Source organism: Pantherophis guttatus, chromosome 2 (assembly GCF_059756535.1).
Source record: "Pantherophis guttatus breed Tessera chromosome 2, ASM5975653v1, whole genome shotgun sequence".
Lineage (NCBI taxonomy): Eukaryota > Metazoa > Chordata > Lepidosauria > Squamata > Colubridae > Pantherophis > Pantherophis guttatus.
Window position 1 is genome coordinate 200256138 of NC_142064.1, and position 20711 is coordinate 200276848.

A 20711-nucleotide genomic window follows, 5' to 3' on the forward strand; every position below is an offset into this window, starting at 1 on the left:
TGAGGTCTAGCAAAATGTGTTTATTTAAACGTCAAATGCTATTACATAAAAGTGTTTCTTTAAAAAACAACCTAAATCTCTCTCTAAACTAGCACTAGTAGAGAGTGTACATCAATAAAAGGTCAGACTATTAATTTGTCTAAAACCTTTTCACACCTGAAGCATAATCATGCTTACTGGGGAGCAAGTCAAGTTATATAAATGGCCCTTTTTCTCCTTTCAAATAACCCTTAGAGATGCAACCTTAGCCTTAAACCTTTTTAAAAAGTTTTTTTCCCCCTTTGGGATCTCCAGAACTTAGAATAGACAATTGAAAAATCATTCACATGTCCTGAAACAAATCTTATTTTCTCAGTATCTCTTTGGAGTGCTAGGCATTTTTACTTAAACTAGCATTTCAATGTGAGTATAATGCAATTTGCAGCAGTTACTGACTCCAATAATCTAAGGTCTCATGCCATGAACATTATTATGCTTGCCCTATGAGTCTTTCCTTCATAATGCTCTTATCTCAAGGAGCATAATGCAGCGGGTCTAAAGAGCAGAAGCACATAGGACATTATCCAGCAAAATGACAAAGATAAATTGTATTACAAACTTCCTATGCTGCCTATAGATCATCTTGTCTACGTAGGTAGGTAACTACATCATGTCCTTTCAGCATCTTATCCTGGTCAGTGGAAAATCACAAGTCAACACATCTGTCTTAATTTGTATTAAAGATGCTTTCATCTTCTTATGGAACGAGGGAACTTCCATTCAGGTCCATTGGAAGTGATGTTCCAGTTTAGTCAGACTTGATTTATTGCTGAGATAACTCTTTCTGAGTCTGGATATGCGAGATCTGCAGCACTGGCAAAAGTAGTTGGAAGGCATCTTGGATATAAGAGGCACTGTTGGAAGCCTATAAAGGAAAATGAAAAGGCTTGTCAAATGAATAAAGAACATTCATACATTCTAAAGATCAGAGTTTGGTTGGCATCTGTCTCTAATTAATTGCTTTAGTAAAATAAATAGTGACGAATAGGTATATAAGTAATTTGATTGGGACCTGGGCATATTACATGAACAAGTTGTTCCATATTCACTTAATGCCATCCATCTATTTCTTAAAACCCTTTTTACATTATTTCAGTTTTGTTCTAATCTATGGGAATTATATAATTTTTTCAGTTGGATGGAGATTGGAGAATGGAATATTAATCTTCATTGTTACGTATTTAGTCTGTATAAGGTTATGCTATGAAGATAAGGAAGTGTTTTGAAACCCTAGCCAAAACCCTTTGCATAAAATCTCTACACTGCTCATAATCCTTAGTATCTAGGGCAATAAATCATGTGGCACTATCATATTTTAATAGAAATATGCAAAGTGTTTCAAGTCTGAACTGCCATTTTGAATATTTGAGCAAAAAGTCCAGATCGCATGTTCGAAGACATTTATCTGCCTGAGTTCAGATTAAAATTTGACTGTTTTAAGCTGCAAAAACTAATTGTTCTGATCCCAGAAGAGAGTTCTAAAGTGGATCGTTCTAACCTAAATTGTGTTATATGTTTCAAATGTTTTATTTATTTGATTTGTTCATCCCAAATTGGATAGAATTGTTTTGTCCCAAGCAAAAGAACATCCCAAAACATTTGCCATTTTATGTACTCCCCTTCTCTCTACACAATAGAAGTTCAGAAACAGGTACTATGAACCAAATACGGGCAGTCCTCAACTAACAACCTTTTATTTAGTGACCATATGAAGTTACAATGGCACCGGAAAAAGTTATTTATGACCAGTTTTCACACTTACAACCGTTGCAGCATCCCCATGGTCACATGATCAAAATGTGGGTGCTTGGCTTGGCTGGCGTGTATTTATGACAATTGCTCTGTCCTGGGGTCATGTGATCAGTATTTATAATCTTCCCAGCTGGCTTCTAACAAGCAAAGTTAATAGGAGATTCGCTTAACAACTGTAGCAAAAAAGACTGTTAAATGTGGCACAACTTACTTAACAACTACCTTGTTTAGCAACAGATATTTTGGGCTCAATTATGATCATAGGTCAAGGACCACCTGTACTAGTTTCACAGCTATATCAGGCCAGATATCAGGCCAGGTGTCAAAATATTTTTCTCAGAATCCATCCCTCGCAAGCATTTGTATATGTAACTGACCTCCAAAAACACTCCTGTGATTAAAGGGTTGAGCACATCAGCCTTCTCTTCCACCTGAAAAGATTCAACATATTAAGTTACATTTGAAAACCAAGCCGAAATAAGAAAAATCTTGAAGAGAATACAGGCTGTGTGTATTCTCTTCAAAACCTTTGATTTTTGATCAGTTAAATAATGTATTTCCCCATGGTACAGAAATGAATCTGTGTAATATTCAGAGTCAAGGTGGAAATGATGCTAAATATCTGGCATGGATCCTCTCATACTAGTAATGTGAGCATCTAAAGCAGGGGTGTCAAACTCAAGGCCCACAAGCCGGATCCGGCCTGTGGGGTGCTTAGATCTGGCCCGTGGGGTGTTTAGATTTGAGCATGCAAGAAGGGGCAGGAAAGGAGAAAGGGAAAGAGGAAAGAAAGAAAAAGAAGAAAAGATGGGGAGGGAGGGAGGGAGGGAGGGAGGGAGGGAGGGAGGAAGGAAGGAAGGAAGGAAGGAAGGAAGGAAGGAAGGAAGGAAGGAAGGAAGGAAGGAAGGAAGGAAGGAAGGAAGGATATAATGAGAGTGAGTGAGGGTCTCAGGGAAGTCCTGCCTTAGCGCTTGGCTACCACAGGTGCCCTCTGGACATGAGTCCCATGTCACACCCACCATGGCCACGCCCACCATGGCCACGCCCTCCAGCTGTCTGAGGTCAAACACAACCCTGATGCGGCGCTCAATGAAATTGAGTTTGACACCCCTGATCTAAAGCAAAATAGAGGAAACAACTGATATGAAGAAATCTATGAAAAAGTCCAACCCTAGTAACCATTTCTGATTTATCTGGGGGAAAAAAAATCTTTTAAAAATGGTAAACGCTAACGTCTTACTAATAAAACGAAGTAAAATACTTTACTGATTGTAGCAGTTACAGGAAATAGCAGGACACCCTTCTTTGAAATAGCATAAAACAAAAACAGTAATATGTGTCCTGTAGGCTGAATCTTTCTATTTTCTCATAAAAAGCTTTTTACCGCTAGACATCATAGAGCATCTTACCCCTGCAGTTGTTAAGCATGTGGCAAATTCTTTCGAGAGAGATGACAATTCTTTGCATAACATAATCGTCATTCTAAAAAAAAACAACAATACATCATAAATAAAATATATATCTTTTTTATTTCTTTTACCATGTATAGGACTAAGGATGATCTACAAGCTTTTAGTCAGTCAGTCTCTAAATATCCTGCATAATTTGCAACTAGTATGCCTGGGATCCTACTAGAGGTATGCTCTGATTTTGCCATAATGAGCTGATTTGAAAAATACATGAATAGAAAATCAAGCCTTTCTAAAGCAGGTTCTTGAAGGGATATGAAAACATAGGAAACACAGATTCCAATTAACTTGCAAATATTTCCTTTAGCTGTGTGTAGAAAGAAGGGGAAAAAAAAGCGTTGAGGACAGGTTTAGCTTCTAATCAGCGTCAGTTCTTTCTGTAGGGTTATTAAATTGATACACTTTCTGGGAAAGATGTTGAAAAAAGAATGGTGCAAGATTGCTGTATTATTTAGTGCTCTTGGGGGGGGGGTCCTAGGTGCTCTGATCATGGCTGTTTCCTTGCAGACATTTCAAACTAGCTAACATCATCAATGCTAATCATTGCACCAGCACTGATGATGTTACCTAGTTTGAGTAATGAAATGTCTGCAAGAAAACAACCAAGCTCAGAGAGGACCAAGGACCTCTCATTTAAACCTACAGCTACAAATATTCTTTATCATTAGAGTTCTTTATTACTTCTTTTTCCTGGAACGAAGAATATTTTTTTAAAAAAATACTGATGCCGATGAGACCCGAGAGGGTGTTTCTTTGAAAGCTACTCACCCATGATCCTCCTATTGCTGATATCGAGCAAAATTTTAAAGTCTTTATATTGCTTTTTATTTTGCACTTAAGCCCCATACCTGTTTAGTAGATTTCCAACAAAAAAAAGATCATCTTGATATGTACTATTTTCATACAAATTTTACAGAAAGGAACATAAATGTCTCTTTCTGGGACAAGTAATTTTTAAATATGTTATTGCACACAACTACCTGAACCGATTCATTTAAAACTTGTCAGATTTCAGTTTCTCAGAAAGAGACTCAGGATATATATCCCCAAATACCCAATTCTATCAGGCAGAAAACTATTTACTGTACTGCCACTTCTCATTTACCTCACGATTACCTCAGTGATCATTCACAAATACGACAGTAATAAATGGTAATTAAAAATTCATTTTCTAACCCATGCACACATTTAAGACCAAATTTTGGGCATCTGACAATAAAAGTCTTCAGTGTAGAACTGATTAAGACCTGGTCAATTTCACCAATGGGCCAGAAGATTCTAATCAACTAATTAAGGACAGGGAGCTGAGCTTGTTAATTTGGGTTAGCGAGTTTCAGGGAAGCACTGAGCTATGAAGAAAAGCAACTTAGGAAGAGACAGCTTGTTTAAGCAATCTCTCTGCCTGTGAGGAGGCAAAAAAGGGGGGAAATGGGTCAGGCATAGGACATTGTACAAGATAACTTTATCTGAATCAGATAGCAGCCAGCTAACTTAGCAATGTCTCTCTCTCTCTCTCTTTCATGTTCATTTAGCAACCATTTCATTTAATGACTATTGGAATGGAACGCTAAACAATAAATGAAGAGAGGGTGTACTCATTTCTAAATTTCCAGTGATAGATAGTAAGACATGGAGACTTTGATTGCTTTATCAAAATTTTAGATTCAGAACATGATTAGAACTGGGCACTCTCTGACTGCTAGAGATAAATCAGGCTGTTTTTCAGTGTGGCCTCCCTTCTATATGCCCCTTCCTCATCTCATTCATCCATTATTTTGACCGATCATTTCCATTACTAAAGAGAAATAAGAAGGTTCAACTGAAAGAAAACATTCAAATATGTGCCTTGAAAGAACTCTATAACCTCTTGGAGCCATAAGCAAGCAGAAGGAGGCCTGTAAGCATGGTAGTAAAAACAATTCCTATAGGAAGTACTGGAATGCTTATAAACTTAAGACTTTCCATGGCATTGTGTTATACTAGATATGGACATACAAAAGTAAGGAATTGCATAGGAGAATCTTTGGGCTTTTATTCCACTGCCCTAAACAAGACTGGTTAGCAGGAACCAGGTATTTGTTAATCTTTTTACATTTTTTTAGAAGAAGGGAAAGAAATAGAGAAGACAGGCATGATTAATCTTACTGGGAAAGGGTTTTTGCTCGGATTATAGCCAACACATCTTCTTTTTGCCCATGAAGAACCAATGCTGCAGTTTTGTGGAACATTTCAATGGAATAAGCTGTCAACTCAGCCAGGCTTCTGATTGCAACCATGTGAATATCCTGCAAAGTTAAAAATGGATATTATTCTATTTTGTTTAAAAGAGGAAGCCATGACATTAGTTTCACATCCAATTCCACCACCCCCTCCCCCCAAAGACTTCATGAAGAGATCATAACTTGAATATGAAGGGCTATGGTGATAACTCTTCGATGGGTGTATCCATTTAAACTGTACTGCAGCGTTCTTTTGATTACAATGATTACCTCCACTGACTTTTTATTCTCAGTATCTCCTGGGCCCACTTCCTGGTCTCCTTCTCCTTCATGCTGTTCTGCTTCTTTGACCACTTGCACGTTGAGGTTTTTAACTAATTCATGAGCAGACTTCCTTGCCTGCCCAAGAGGGGGGAAAAAAGAGATACATCAACAAATTGCTGATCAGGAGAATGCCCCTATCCAGTCTCTGCAGGGAAAAAGTAAAAGATCCCAGTTCATAATTGTTCCCAAGTGATGGTGATAACAAAATGTCAGAGGCCTGATACATGGCAAGGAAACTGATTTCTTTAAAGAAATACATTATTTTCCTTATAGAGGTATGGGGAATGTTGAGCCTTCTAGGTACGGTTGAATTACCAGCATCCCCCAGCCAATATGACCAGTGACAATAGATGCCAGAGAGAATAACATCTATAAGTCTTCATGTTCTTCATTCCCAATTTGTAGCAAAATCTCAAGATAGCATCATGTCCATGAGGAGAGTGCAAACAGTGTATCTCCACCACAACGCATTTCCCTATAAGTAAGTGGTCACTATTCATTGATTACATGAACTGCTCCCTGCCTTCCCAATTCTAGCCACTGGAAATCAACACTGCTTCTATCTGTGCATTGCCATTATGGTTCTTCAGTCATAGTGGTATAGAATGAAGCGTTTGGTAAATAGATGTGTAAATGCTGCAGCATAATGCTGAAGTCTGTAATCTTTCCCATTCAAGACTGAAACAGCTCAGTCCCATTTTTTTCTTCTTGTTTGTTGGAGGAAGGGTACAGTGCAGTGATTGGGTAAACATGTACTATATAAATATAAGCAAGTGTTTAGATTAACATAAAAGATATAATTTTATTCCTGTGGCCTGGGAAACTCCACTCGCCCACCCGACCAAGCCAAGATGTTTCATACATCTAAAAATGTATATAAGCATGTAATCTCATGTATAAGTATGTGCAAGATAATTACAAAGATATATGTATGTATAAGCTTTCCAAATCAGAGGAATACACCAGATTTTTTTTTTAAATCAGACAAATAACATTGAATGGCAATTGAGTCACAGAGATTTATCCCAAGTGGGATACACAAAAAGCCCTAATCTCCAAACTGAACAGACAATATAGATCACACTATTCAACTGCTTCAATGTGATGATTCTAACCAAATAGGCAATTACAGATCAGAGTCAATCTGTATAGCTCTGCTATAAGCACCTATCTTGAATTAATGAAAGCTTTCATAAATCAAGAAAACATGAATTGCTTTTAGCAAGTGAATGTTTAAAAACAGTATTTTTTCTTTCTTTCAGCAATTAACACCATACTATATATTAACATAATACAATGCAGAAATTGGAATTTTGCCATTCTCTCCTGGAAAACAGCGCCACTTACTGTTTGTACACATTACTACAAGGAAGTGTGTCGTTTAATTTTGAAATATTCTGACTGGGAAAAGTCTACTTTTCAAGAATTTTAAGACTGAATAAAATCTGATCATTTTGAATTGTGCCATTTGAAATATTTCAAGCACCACAACTGTACTTTCTGTTTTGTGCTTGGGGTGGCAGATGCATGAACTACAATCCCCCTTATTTCTCTGGCCCTCTTGTAAAACACAAGGGAAGAGGAGCCGGCCCTCAGCATTGTTTCCTAGGGTGAAATCAAAATATTTCAGGGGTTTTTTTTAGAATACTTGAACGATTCTGACTTGTATTGCAGGATAGAATAGAGCAGAATATTCATATGAAAGTTCAGGTACAGCTGTTTTGTTTGAAACTCAAAACAAAATGTATTTTTTGTTTCATTCTATTTCTATTAATCTATCTTCTTAAAGAAAAAATACTTTATTGCCTTAAGCTACTCTTTAAACTTTACCATATAAAACTTATAAAAGATAACAATCCAATACCCAGAAATTAAGTTTAGTTAGCTTAGATTCTGGATATTTTAAAGAGCTGCAACAATATAACCACTAACGGAGCCAACTTGAAGATTTTATTTATTTATTTGGCTTGTTTGCCACCCATCTCGCCTAGAGCTATTGGAAAAAGATGTCCATTACTGAAAAGCACTTCTAATTGTTGATAGTCTCTCTTCTTCTTCTTGTGCCATATCTGTCATCGGACGTTGGAGATCATGATGGTGATCCTATTCTTATCAACAGCACGAAAAAGTGCTACTGAGTTTTGTCCAAAGCAGTCCCTTAGATTTTGAAGCCATGATGTTCTTCTTCTGCCTGCACCTAGTTTGCCTTCAATCTTCCCCTGGAGGATTAAGTGAAGTATGCCATATTTTTCCAGGTGTCGCATCAAATGCCCAAAATATTCTAACTTTCATTTTTTAATGGTTTTGATGATTTCCCTTGGCTTTCCCAGGCAGAAAATCTCTTAAGTTATAAAATCCTTCAGTTGCTGTTATCACTAATTATTAATCAATTTAATATAAACTAATCAAAATAAAAATTTAAAGTTAGTCTAGTTAGTACAAGTTACTACAAATTTCAGAAGCCCAAACTACATCCAGAACAACTCTACACATAATCTTAAAAGCTAAAAATAAGTATTTACTCACTTGGAGCAATTTAACCGGTTTTAGAGAGATGCGCAGCTGTGAAAAGAGTATGCCCACTTCAATTGTGAAATCTTCGTCTTCTAAAAACAACAGGATGTAGTTTGTGTATTTTCAATATAATTATATAAAGGCTTGTTTGTTGTTTTTCATTACCCAGGTGGGGCATATCTCTGTTCTTCAGAACATTAGCACACTTTTTAAGAATCTTTGTGATCGAAAGATAGGGGTCCCTAAGATGCTTTCTAAAGGTAATAGGTACATGTCAACAGCTGTGCAACCAACATAATACTAGCAAAATAATGGAACAAGCATGAGTGTTTTTTGTCTTCTTCTTTTTCACTTACAAGTTGTCTGATTTATAGACAGGAGCCATTATAAGTCTCCTCCCTAAGGTTCCAATCAGCCACTGTGACCACTGGGTTTCTCTCTACATTATGTTAGTTAAGGAAGTCCCATGCTATCATTTTTATCAGGTTCGCATGATACCCCAGTTGCACCCCTTTCTGGATCGGGACTCCTTATGCACGGTCACTCATGCCCTCATTACTTCCCGCCTGGACTACTGTAATACTCTCTACATGGGGCTCCCCTTGAGGAGCACCCGGAGGCTCCAACTGGTCCAGAATGCAGCCGCGCGGGTGTTTATGGGGGTGACATGGCGCTCCCATGTAACACCTCTCCTGCGCGAGCTGCACTGGCTTCCGGTGGTCTTCCGGGTGCGCTTCAAGGTACTGGTTCTCATCTTTAAACCGCTCCATGGCTTAGGGCCTGGGTATCTACGAGACCACCTTCTGCCACCGATAACCTCCCACCGCTCAATACGCTCCCACGGAGAGGGTCTCCTCAGGGTGCCGTCGGTCAAGCAATGTCAACTGGCAACCCCCAGGGGGAGAGCCTTCTCTGTGGGGGCACCCGCCCTCTGGAATGAGCTATCCCCAGGGATACGACTAATCCCGGACCTCCGTACTTTCCACCGGGCGCTGAAGACTTTCTTATTTCAGCAAACCGGGCTGGCTTAAAATTTTTAATTGGTTAATTTTATGGGTAAGGGGTTTTAAATTGGGGAAGCCAAATTGATTTAATTATTTTTTAAATTATTTTAATTTTCATATTGTATGTATTTTAATCCTGGCTGTTCACTGCCCTGAGTCTTTCGGGAGAAGGGCGGTATAAAAATTAAATAAATTATTATTATTATTATTATTATTATTATTATTATTATTATTATTATGTCATTTATTTAAATGTACAGGTAATTAGCCAGTATTCAGAAGAACAGAGCCTTAAAACACAGGTAGTCCTGGACTTACAACTATTCATTTAGTGAACCATTTGAAATTACAGCAGGACTGAAAAAAGAGACTTATGACTGTTTTTCGCTGCAGCAATCCCACAGTCACGTGATAAAAATTTGAATGCCCGGCAACTGGCATGTATTTATGACAGTTGCAGGATCATGGGATCACATTTGCAACCTCCAGACAAGCAAAGTCAATGTGGAAAGCCAGATTCACTTAATCACTGTCTTACTAACAACTGCTGTGATTCACTTAACAGCTGTGGCAAGAAAAGTCATAAAAAGGGGCAAAACTGTCTTGCTTAGCAACAGAAATTTGGGGCTCCATTGTGGTCATAAGTCAAGGCCTACCCGTATGTAGAAGCTTTTAATATCCCTTATTTATTTCACTTGATTAATGAAAAGCTAGAGCCTCTAAAATATAAGCATTAATGACTGAATGCTACAGAATGTTAGAAAGCTACCTCACCCACATCAAGAGCAGTGGTGGGATTCAGCCAGTTCGTACCACTTCGGTAGAACCGGTTGTTAACTTTCTGAGCAGTTTGGCAAACTGGTTGTTGGAAGAAATCATTAGGGCAGAGAACCGGTTGAATCCCACCATTGATCAACAGGTATTTATATACTATTGTACGGCCAGTATTCAAGTGTTGGATCTGCCAAATTACCTCTTTTTTCTTCATCGTCATCTTCATCGTCATCAAATTCAGCTAATGAAAACGCTTCTTTCAGCTTTTCCAGATCTTCTTTTAAAGTAGCAAACTCCTCACCAGAAAGTGTACTTATAACAGATTTCACCTGTTTGAAAAATACAATGAGAACTGTGGATCCGGTAGTTTCATATGTGATATGAGAAATACAGCAGGAGTATTAAAAAAATAGCCTGAGTAACAAAAAAAAAATGATTTTTGGAAAATGGGAGCAAAAGGCAAAAAGAGTTTCCATATACTTGTGCTTCCATATCATATAATGGAATTGATTTTCTTTGGACCATCCCAGTTAGATAATACCACCAGGAAATAAAAACCCTTTTTTAGGCCTCTTATTTAAAAACACACTGACCCACTTAAAGCAGAGAGAAGGAATTGATGACCACAGGAAATCTTTTTTCCTGCTTTGATTGGCTTTTATTTACTGGTGCTGCAAAGAATCTGTAAATGGATTCATCTCCCAGAGTTTCTATAGATCCCTATTCTTATTCTTCCTCAATTATAATATATATATTGCTTAAGGTCATTTACCTTTGATTCACTCTCTCTGGAAAGCATCTCTAAGGCTTCCAAATGAGAAAGCCCCTGAAACTCATCAAAAAGCAATCCATAATGTGCTTTCTTCTCTGTAGTCATGGAAACCTCAGCAGCTGTCTTCTGTTGTTCTCTTTCCTTGGCCTCTCGCAAGACCTACAAATAAAGAAGCTGAAGTGTGACAACAGCAGCATAAAAAAAAAAGCATGGAGAAAAGGTCGCCGGCTATAAATTTGGTGCTAGGCTGTGAACTGTTCTGTTGATTAATAATTTGTTAATGAGAGGATCAGAAATTAATCGTTCCCAGGTTTCGTGTGGGAAATCCATACCTGAGATAGTGTGGAATTTCTGTTCATCAAGCCTTTTGTTTTCTTAAATCCAGGGTCACCTTCAGCTATCACATCCATAGTCTTTTTACCAATGTATTCTAATGCATCCAGACTTCCACTTATAACTGTTTTGCCCTTTAAAAAAAAAAGAGTTTTGCACTTTTTAAGATATGGCTTTGAAAGAAAGAAATAGTTTTATGATAGAGATATACTGTAAGTGCACATTTGAACTTCTAGAAGCCAAATGTTCAAAATACAGGATTGATTTATATCATTTTCCTTGGAAACAAGGTAGCAAAGCGGGACACAAATAAATAGTCGTAAAAATGTGTTGACAGAAAGCAAGCATTTCCAGAGTATGCATTTATAACTCTTGAATTGGCTACATAAAAAAAGGCTCAGCTTTGAGTGTATACCAACACTCAATTTTACTCTGCCTCATTTCAGATCAGCCTAGCAAAGAACAACATATCTTGGGTTTCCTCACTGTGTGGATTATTGCAATGCATTCTATATGGGGCTTGAAGACTGCCATAAAAGTTCAGCTGCTACAGAACAGAAATCTTCTACGCAAAATAAGGCCTTGTAATTTGAAGGGCCATCTCTCATTGTTTCTTCTCATCCTGTAATATCAGCCAGAGTTGTCTTCTCTGGATACCATCCATTAAACAATGCAATCTGATAGAATCCGTGGATAAGAGCTGTGGCGGGGCAGATGGGTAGAATGCAATATTGCAGGCTGACTGCTGACTGCCAACAGTTTGTTTCTAACCAGCTCAAGGTTGACTCAGCCTTCCATCCTTCCGAGGACAGTAAATGAGGACTCAGATTGTTGAGGGCAATATGCTGACTCCTTAAACTGCTTAGAGAGGGCTGTAAAGCACTGTGTGAAGCAGTATGTAAGTCTAAATGCTATTGCTATTGCTACCTACTAGATAGGATTTACTACAGTACTTATCCGGAGAGCAGCATTCCCCCAGAAATTCAAATGGGGGAGATCCAAATGGGAGATTCACATGTTTTCTTTAAAAATGAGTCTCAGAGGATCTATCTTATTTCTCAGATTTGGCCTACAGTGAGTTGTCGGCTGCTTTTGTGAAAGGTTCTCCTTCTTTTTTCTGCTGTTGTCTTATCTTGCATTATTTGATTTTCAATTTATATGCTACTCAGACTCATTGAGAAGAGGGGGGTAAAGATACAATAAATAAGTGGGCTACTGTTAATAACTATTTTATCCCATTCTGTATTTTAATGATTTATGATTATTACATCTTCAGTATATCCTGACATTAAGATATATCTTACTTCATGAGAATTTCTGTTCAGAAAACCAAGTCATAAAATAACATGAAATTATAACAACATTCAAACACCAGTGCTTTGTAAACGCATTACATCTTCATCAATTGAAGAATTTGCTAAAGTTCAAATGGCCAAGATTAGTTTAGTCTAATTCTTTATGATAGGAAAAAGCTTGTAATTCAAGACCCCTAAACAGGTCACAAATAATTTACTGGCAATAAACAAAGCAATTATTAAAAGATAAAAGTAAGAAAAAAACTGCATCCCTGATTGACAATCTAATGAACCTTCACAGAGCCAGGGAGAAAGTTGAAGAAAGAATCCAAAGTCTGTCAGGGAAGCAGCAGATGCAGAAGGAATATCTGCTAAATGTAGCCAGGACGGATAAGGTTACAAAGAGACTCGAAACACCCAACTCTCTGGGATGTAAGGGGGAAAGAAGGAAAAACACAGACAGACTAGCAAGGTTCTATTATTATAACCCATCTCAAATATGTATAGTTCCAGTCTTTGGTGACATCTATTTCCTGATCTGGTCTACTTTAAAGGGCTGACAGCATAAACTGATCAAAAATACATACTATATTTTTCCATCTATAAGATGCCCCCATGTATAGGATGCCCTCCACTTTTCTTACCAAAGATTCAGAAATCAATATTGTAAAGATTAAATAGAAGACATTTATTTTGCAAAGTAAGACATTCGCTTACCAGTACTGGTTTTTTATTTTTTTGTTTTCTGACATTTTTATGGGCTCAGAATACTCCAACATTACTGCTCCCTGTCACATCTGGGCCCTGGCTACACGCTCTCTGCAGCATCAGCTGACGTCAGTTACATAAGGCTCATGATTGGAGGAAGCCTGTTAGCTTGTCTCTGCAATCGGAAGTTTTGCTCGTGAGGCTAGTTTGCAGAGATAAGGTATTGGCAGTCTTGCAACCACGATTCTCCTCTCAGACCCCCACCCCCACGTTGAAGACGCCTTCCATTTTTAGGTAAATATTTTTAAGAAAAAGTATCGTCTTATACACGGAAAAATACGGTACGTTAACATAACCCTTTCAATTTCACTCACTGTGGTCTGAACAGCAGAAGAAATGGTAGAAATCATTCCAAAAGCACCACTGAGAGGTGAGGGATTTTCAGTCTCTTTCTTGTCATCACTTACTTCTTCAGAATTGTGACTTTCTGAAACAAAAGCATTCATTTTTTTTAAGGGTTAAAACTGCCCTTGAATATTTCAAAGTATCCTAAACCCTCTGTAGGTATATAAAACTAAAGAGAAAAATTCTCTGACCCTAACCAGTAGTTCCTGCTGTCAGTTATAAACATCCATTTCTATCTAGACTGGTATCAAAAACTGAAACTCTGCCATCTTCACACTGCACAAAATCAAAGGTTTATCCAAATGCAGGCATAAATTTAATATCCTGAACAAAGTTCAGAAGTACAAAGGTTGCAGGTGTTTTTCCTTCAGGATATACACATTTCTAAGATACCAGCAACAGCAATATTTCTAAGTCTTGTTCTTTGGCAGTAATATGATAGCCTGATGTTCAGCTTATCTGCCATAGAGTAAGAGATCCCTTCAAAGGTAACAAAGATCATTATATATATAAAATATTTTATGTGCTAAGATAAGATCTGACCTTTTATTGCATCTCTGGCATCAGACGATATGTCAGTAGGGTTTGGGATCCCTAGGGATGTTTCTGCTTTTTCAATGACATTTGAGATTCCATGACCTAGAGAAAGAAGAGATAATGTTAACCCTGAGGGAAAAAAATAAGATGAATTGCCCAAGAAAGCAAAATAAAAATCAATAGGATGCAAAGAGATATATATTTTTTTGGCAGAGATGATTTTATTAACAGTCTTAGACCACAAATATGTCTATAAGGAATCTATTAGCACCAACAACTCTATCTTAAGAAACTACATTAGTAAATAAAATTTGAGACAAATATAAATACATCATGAAATTAAAACATCCAGACTAGGACCCACCAGTAAGACCCAAAAGAAACAATCAATCTCTGAACTATAAATGAGATAGTCACTAAAATTACGTAAAACGTAACATGTAAAATTACAAAAATACGATTTCTAAAATTTACATGGAGTGTGATAATATCTAAAGTTGTATAAAATTTGGTAATATCTAAAATGACATAAAATACTTCTTTAGAGCAGGAGCTTGACCTATCAAGGTCCAGCTCTTCCATGCTGCTACCCAAACTTAGCCATATGCACTGCAATAAATGGCAGCTCATAGGCCAGGACAGAACAATCAGGATCACTAATCAGAGGAAGAATAAATCTGTTTTGAATGGCTCGACAAAAGGAGTAACAAAGAATGTGTTCTGGGGTTTCCAGAGCCATGGTGCTGCAAGGATTAGAATGCAGTATTGCAGGCTAACTCTACCCATTGCCAAGAGTTCAGTCCTGACCAGCTCAAGGTTGACTCAACCTTCCATCCTTCTAAGGTCAGTAAAATGAGGACCCAGATTGGTAGGGTCAATATGCTGACTCTGTAAACCGCCTATATAACTCTAAGTGCTATTGCTATTTCAGCTCTCCTGAACCACACTTGTACTATTTTATGTTTGTCATCCAACACTGCAAAGGGAAAGGCATGACAAAAGAAAAATTTCCTATGGTTGTGTGACAATATGTGACAATGCATTTATTGATGCATCTATTGATGACAGGAAGGCTGGAGTCCTCTTAGATTTGCCTGTATTGTCCAAGCAAGCAAAATAAGTCAATAGGATGCATTCTACTGTTTTACTCAGTCTAGCCACTAGCTTAATCTCAATTTTATACGGTTCCTCTGTATTAGAAATAACATAAAAACCATTAAGAGCTTGTAAAAGCTATGTAGGTTTGAACTGGTTTGAGTGATGCATAATCAAAACACCAAGATATAGTTACTGTTCTATAAATACATATTTTTAAAAAATATTTTGATCTTGCTCTATATTTTTCTTTACTTTTCATAAGGTATTTTTGTGGTTGCCCCCATTAACCTCTAAAAGAAAAAAGAATTAGAAAAGAAAGTTCATTGGATTTGTAAAGTAGGTTCTATGAGTCTGCTATATTTTAGCTATCCTTACCAACAGTGGCCATTGTAGCAGAAGCACTTGAAAGCAATGATTTCCCCCAGTTTCCCCAATAACCCCATCCTGTTTGGGTCTTCTCAATGGGACCTGAGACCTTAATAAAACAGAACAAGGTAAGCAGTTATTTATTCTTTTTTAAATAACCAAACTATTAAAACTGATTTCTAGCAAAGGAAATATATGGAAAAAATAAATAATACATTTTTACATCACTATTTTACAGAACAATCTTTTCTTTCTGTTAGCAAACCTAGATGTTTAATGGAGAAAGAGCTAATAGATATTCAAATAAAAAATAATGTTCTGTTCCACATAAAAGGGGATTCTTATTACCGTATTTTTCGGAGTATAAGAAGCACTCCCCCCCCCCCCAAAAGAGGCTGAAAATTTGGGTACGTCTAATATTCCGAATGTAGCTTTTTCAAAGCTTTTGTTTCAGTCCTAACGAGGCTCTAGCAATCTTCCATGTTTTGCCTGCTCCCTCTGACTCTCAGCTGTGCTTTAGAAGCTGTTTTTTATCCCCAAACAGGGGATTAAAAAGCGCCCGCGTGCTCAAAACCAGCAAACAAATGTGCTGAAGCTGACCAGACTAAGGACGCTAGCCAGATGAATACCTGGTAGGTAGATTTTTTTTTCCTATTTTCCTCTCCAAAAACTAAGCTGCGTTTTATACCCCGGTGCGTCTTATACAGTAAAAAATATGGTAATATAATATAAAGCATTGTTTAAAAACATTAAAGATATAGTTGTACACAATCCTCACATTTATCAATACTATGAAAAAAACTATTTGTATTTGTTAACTATATTGCGTTAATACAACTCTTCATCTCTTGTGAATCAATTTTGTCAAGAATATGAAAATATTCTCTTAATAGATAAACTGTATATTTATTTCTATGTTTCAGCGATTATAGTCACCTATGCAAGCAGACCTATAGTAACAGAATGGCTACAAATTGCTTTCAAATTAATGCTCTAAAATGTAAGGATATATAATTATATATATCCTTATATAATTATATATAAGGATATATAATTCATTTATATTATTATTCTGACCTAACTTGATTGCACATGATATATTTATCTTTCTTACGAGCTCAGAAGGAGATACAATCCAACTGCAGATTGAAATTGATAGATTCTGTTTAAATTACAGAATTAAAATAACTGACTTTTGTAGCCAGCACGCCCTCCCCCTCCCCCTACTCCCAACCCCAAATGTTTCACTTTGGAAGATAGAAAGAGTGAATATTTTAAGATAAAACTGAAAATTATTAACAGGTTTTAGCATAAATACTAGTATATTTTGCACCTGTGGCTGTTGTGCTGCACTGAGCTCAGTGGTTTTGGCTTCTGATCTTTTCTGGGTCATCAACATAGGTTCGACTTCCTCGCCATTATTCTTGGTCACATCTTCATCCACTGCCTTCTGCACGTTTTCATCAGGTTCACCCACATCTTCTCTCAGTGGTTCATTTTCCATTTGGGACATGACCAAAGCATATCCTTGTTTTATAAGTAATTATTATAATTATTTATTTTAGCTTAATTATATTTTTAACTTAATTGAGTCCATTTGACTAGTTAAATAAAGCACATCAGTACAGCAAAACAGTTTACAAGCTAATAAGTATGTAAAAATCAAAGCTGGCTGAGGAACTCTGGGAGTTCAAGTCCACAAGTCTTAAAGTTGCCAAGGTTGGAGGCCCCTGTATTAAAGCACATACATAACACAATCCTATGCTGTTTACTCAGAAGTAAGCATCTCTGATTCAGTGGTTTGCATAGGGATATCGCTCAAGCAAGGTCAAAAATAATAGGCATATTAGAATAACTATTAGTTATTTCAACTCCTTTGAGAAAATATAACTATTTTACTGAGACTCTCTAGATTCATCATTTTATTCTTAAACAGCTAACTACTTTCCTCTCCTTTAAGCCAGCAGGCAGAGGAGAATAAGAAGAAGTCCTTTGTTTGGCATACATATAAATTAAATACCGTATTTTCCGGCATATAAGATGACTGGGCGTATAAGACGACCCCCTACTTTTCCTGTTAAAATATAGGGTTTGGGCTTATACTCGCTGAATAAGACTACCCCTCTTCCAACGCACACCAAATAAAAATTAAAAAAATCAGATTTGATTTCAATATGGTAATTTTAATTCAAATGCTTATGACATGCAGGTACTTAGCAGGAAAACTGTCACTTATAAACATAAGGCTGTTTGTCATCAAACATGTAAACATAAAACAGTGCAATTGGATTAAATTTTTCCTAATTCACTCTAAAGCTGAACGGAAGGATAAGACAATAAACTCATGGGAGCTGCCATGCTGTTTGTTTTCTTAACAGAACTGGTACAGATACTTACAAGCCAGGCTGCCCATCTGTCAAGGTAACGGCCACGTGTAGCGGCAAGAGGGCTATTTCGTACCAGGTTTTTTTCCCGTCACTCTGTCCTGTCACCCATGTCCTGTCACCCATGCAGCCTTGATGAGATCGGCACAGCTTCCTCTCAATGTTGTCAGCACTCCCGTAGCATCATCGGTCAGCGCCAGCAACTCAGATTCGGGAAGCTGTGCCGATGTCGTCAAGGCTGCATGCCGCTGAATGCTGGACCCAGCTGGTTGCTGCGCGGAGCTTCCCCCACCGTCCGACTTCCCCAGACAGCTGAGGCTCGCCATCACTGGGGGTCTGGGGAAGTCGGAGCATTGGTAATATCCACCTGGATGCCTGGGACGGTGGGGGAAGCTCCGCGCAGCAACCAGCTGGGTCCAGCATTGAGCGGCATGCAGCCTTGATGAGATCGGCACAGCTTCCCGAATCTGAGTTGCCGGCGCTGACTGATGATGCTACGGGAGTGCCGACAACATTAAGGAGAAGCTGTGCCGATCTCGTCAAGGCTGCATGCCGCTCAATGCTGGACCCAGCTGGTTGCTGCATGGAGCTTTCCCCACCGTCCCAGGCATCCAGGTGGATATTACCGATGCTCCGACTTCCCCAGACCCCAGTGATGGCGAGCCCCAGCTGTCTGGGGAAGTCAGAGTGTCGGTAATATCCACCTGGATGCCTGGGACGGTGGGGGAAGCTCCGCACAGCAACCAGCTGGGTCCAGCATTCAGCGGCATGCAGCCTTGACGACATCGGCACAGCTTCCCCTCAATGCGCTACGGCGCTCCTGTAGCGTCATCAGTCAGCGCCGGCAACTCAGATTCGGGTTAGAAATCTCTAGCAATGACTAGAGATGGTAGTAGCTGCTCTAACCGCTTCCGTCAGTCTGTAGGTAGGCTTATGCCCGGCGTATAAGACGACCCCCGACTTTTGAGAAGATTTTCCTGTGTTAAAAAGTCGTCTTAAACGCCGGAAAATACGGTAATTAGAATGGCTTTGAAATTGATTGCAAAGCAATTAGATAACAAAACAGATTATATTTTACAGCTGTGTTTTTAATAACACAAATAACTTTAAATGAAACATACAGCTTCCCACATGACAGCAACTCTTAAACTCTACACACTTTTCTAAAACTAAAGAGTATTGTGAAGAGCTAAGTCATATTAGATACAATTACTCTTCCTAGTTTTGATCCCGCATACATGTGTGCAGCTTTATGGATAGAAATGTCTTTGTCCAATTTATTCTACAGTAGCAGTTCCAAATGTTTCTGACCATGGTGATTTATAATTGGATCATGACAAGTCATTCCACATCAAACTGAATATTTTCAATGCCCAGAGGTTTCAGCCCATAATGGCAAGAAAGCTATTAACCACAATTTGATTCTAAAAACACATCGTTATATTGCTGAAACAATGGCTTCATATTTCTTTCAAGGCCCTATATTGGTTAGTGTTTATTTTTATGTGTTTAATTATTTAATTATATCCTGCCTTATAGGATACATGATGAAGGAATCTTAATGTTTTCCACTTCTTTTTGCTTATTTAGATCGACTACCCAAATTCTGCTACTGATCCGATGTTTAATTAAATACACTTATTTAGAATAAATAATACAACCAATTATTTGCATGGAACAAAGCAAGTTCTTGTCTTCTACTTCACACAGACTTTGAAAATCCTTTCATTAAGACAGCTATCTTGTGCCCTCGTTAGCTTTCCACCGTATTTAAATTAATATGAGCTTTTACTGTTACATATTCTGCACTTATCGGGCTGTTGTTTTTTATTTTGTGTAGACGATCTGAAAATGGAAGAATATGAATAACTTGTATAATAGATAGCTACTCTATAACTCTTGAGACAAGTCTTATACAGCTTTCATTTAATATGTGGATGATGACACCATCCCAAGAGATATGTCAAGTTGTTTTAACACAAGAGTGGGAAAGTGTCAGAAGCATGAGCATTTGAGCAACAGAAATCGAAGGCCAAGGCTAGGATACATTATCATTTCAAGAAATACAAAAGTAAACGCATGAAACATTCTGGTTTAACTAGAAAATAATGTGCTTCTAATGCATCAAAAAGTGTGAAAAACCTTGGTCTATTTTGAGAGATAGTAAATGAACTGGTGTTTCAAGATAATTTATATATCAGATTCCTATGTTTTTTCCTGCTTTGGCCCCCTTTCCCCCAACCTAACTGCAGCATAGGCAGACATATCTAAGAATAAATGAGAGACAAATCATAATTTCAAAGAAATAATTCCTTTTGCTTATTTGATACAGTGAGAATTACCTGTTTAGTGCCTTGCACTTAATATATGAAATCATGCTAGAATTTTGTTTTTATAACGAAAATCAGAGTTAATACAATAAATTGGTGTCCACCACCAATCATCCCTCCCTTTTCCTTGCATTTCCTTCAGACAATCTTTCAGCATAGCATATGATGCCTATCTTATTTTCCAGGCCTGTGCTCTTATTATGCATGCTTACTCATAGAGTATCCCACTTATCCAAGTGACCTTTCAGCCAACTGTTGATATTTAGAGTATTACATCAGCGTTGCATAAGGTTCAAAAACTTTAGTCGTACAACTTTATATAAGAAAGGCAGAAGAAGAAGAAAAAAACAATATGGAGAAGGGGATAAGTTTATTAAATGTGGCAATC

General features: G+C 37.7%; 1 protein-coding gene across 4 annotated transcripts in view; it reads right to left on the reverse strand.

Moving 5' to 3' along the window:
* FAM114A2 (family with sequence similarity 114 member A2) overlaps positions 1–20711 on the reverse strand; it is a 21627-nt gene continuing 916 nt past the window's right edge. For all 4 annotated transcript variants that reach the window (XM_034401889.3, XM_087887523.1, XM_034401882.3 and 1 more), the window contains exons 3-15: positions 16943–17136; positions 15619–15718; positions 14152–14247; positions 13578–13690; positions 11200–11334; positions 10868–11026; positions 10295–10424; positions 8330–8409; positions 5750–5878; positions 5406–5545; positions 3201–3273; positions 2169–2222; positions 1–904 (exon numbers count right to left, since the gene is read on the reverse strand). In XM_034401889.3, the coding sequence (XP_034257780.2) occupies positions 803–904; positions 2169–2222; positions 3201–3273; positions 5406–5545; positions 5750–5878; positions 8330–8409; positions 10295–10424; positions 10868–11026; positions 11200–11334; positions 13578–13690; positions 14152–14247; positions 15619–15718; positions 16943–17122 (1491 nt within the window). In that variant the 5' untranslated portion in view covers positions 17123–17136 and the 3' untranslated portion in view covers positions 1–802. The remainder of the gene's footprint in view (positions 905–2168; positions 2223–3200; positions 3274–5405; positions 5546–5749; positions 5879–8329; positions 8410–10294; positions 10425–10867; positions 11027–11199; positions 11335–13577; positions 13691–14151; positions 14248–15618; positions 15719–16942; positions 17137–20711) is intronic.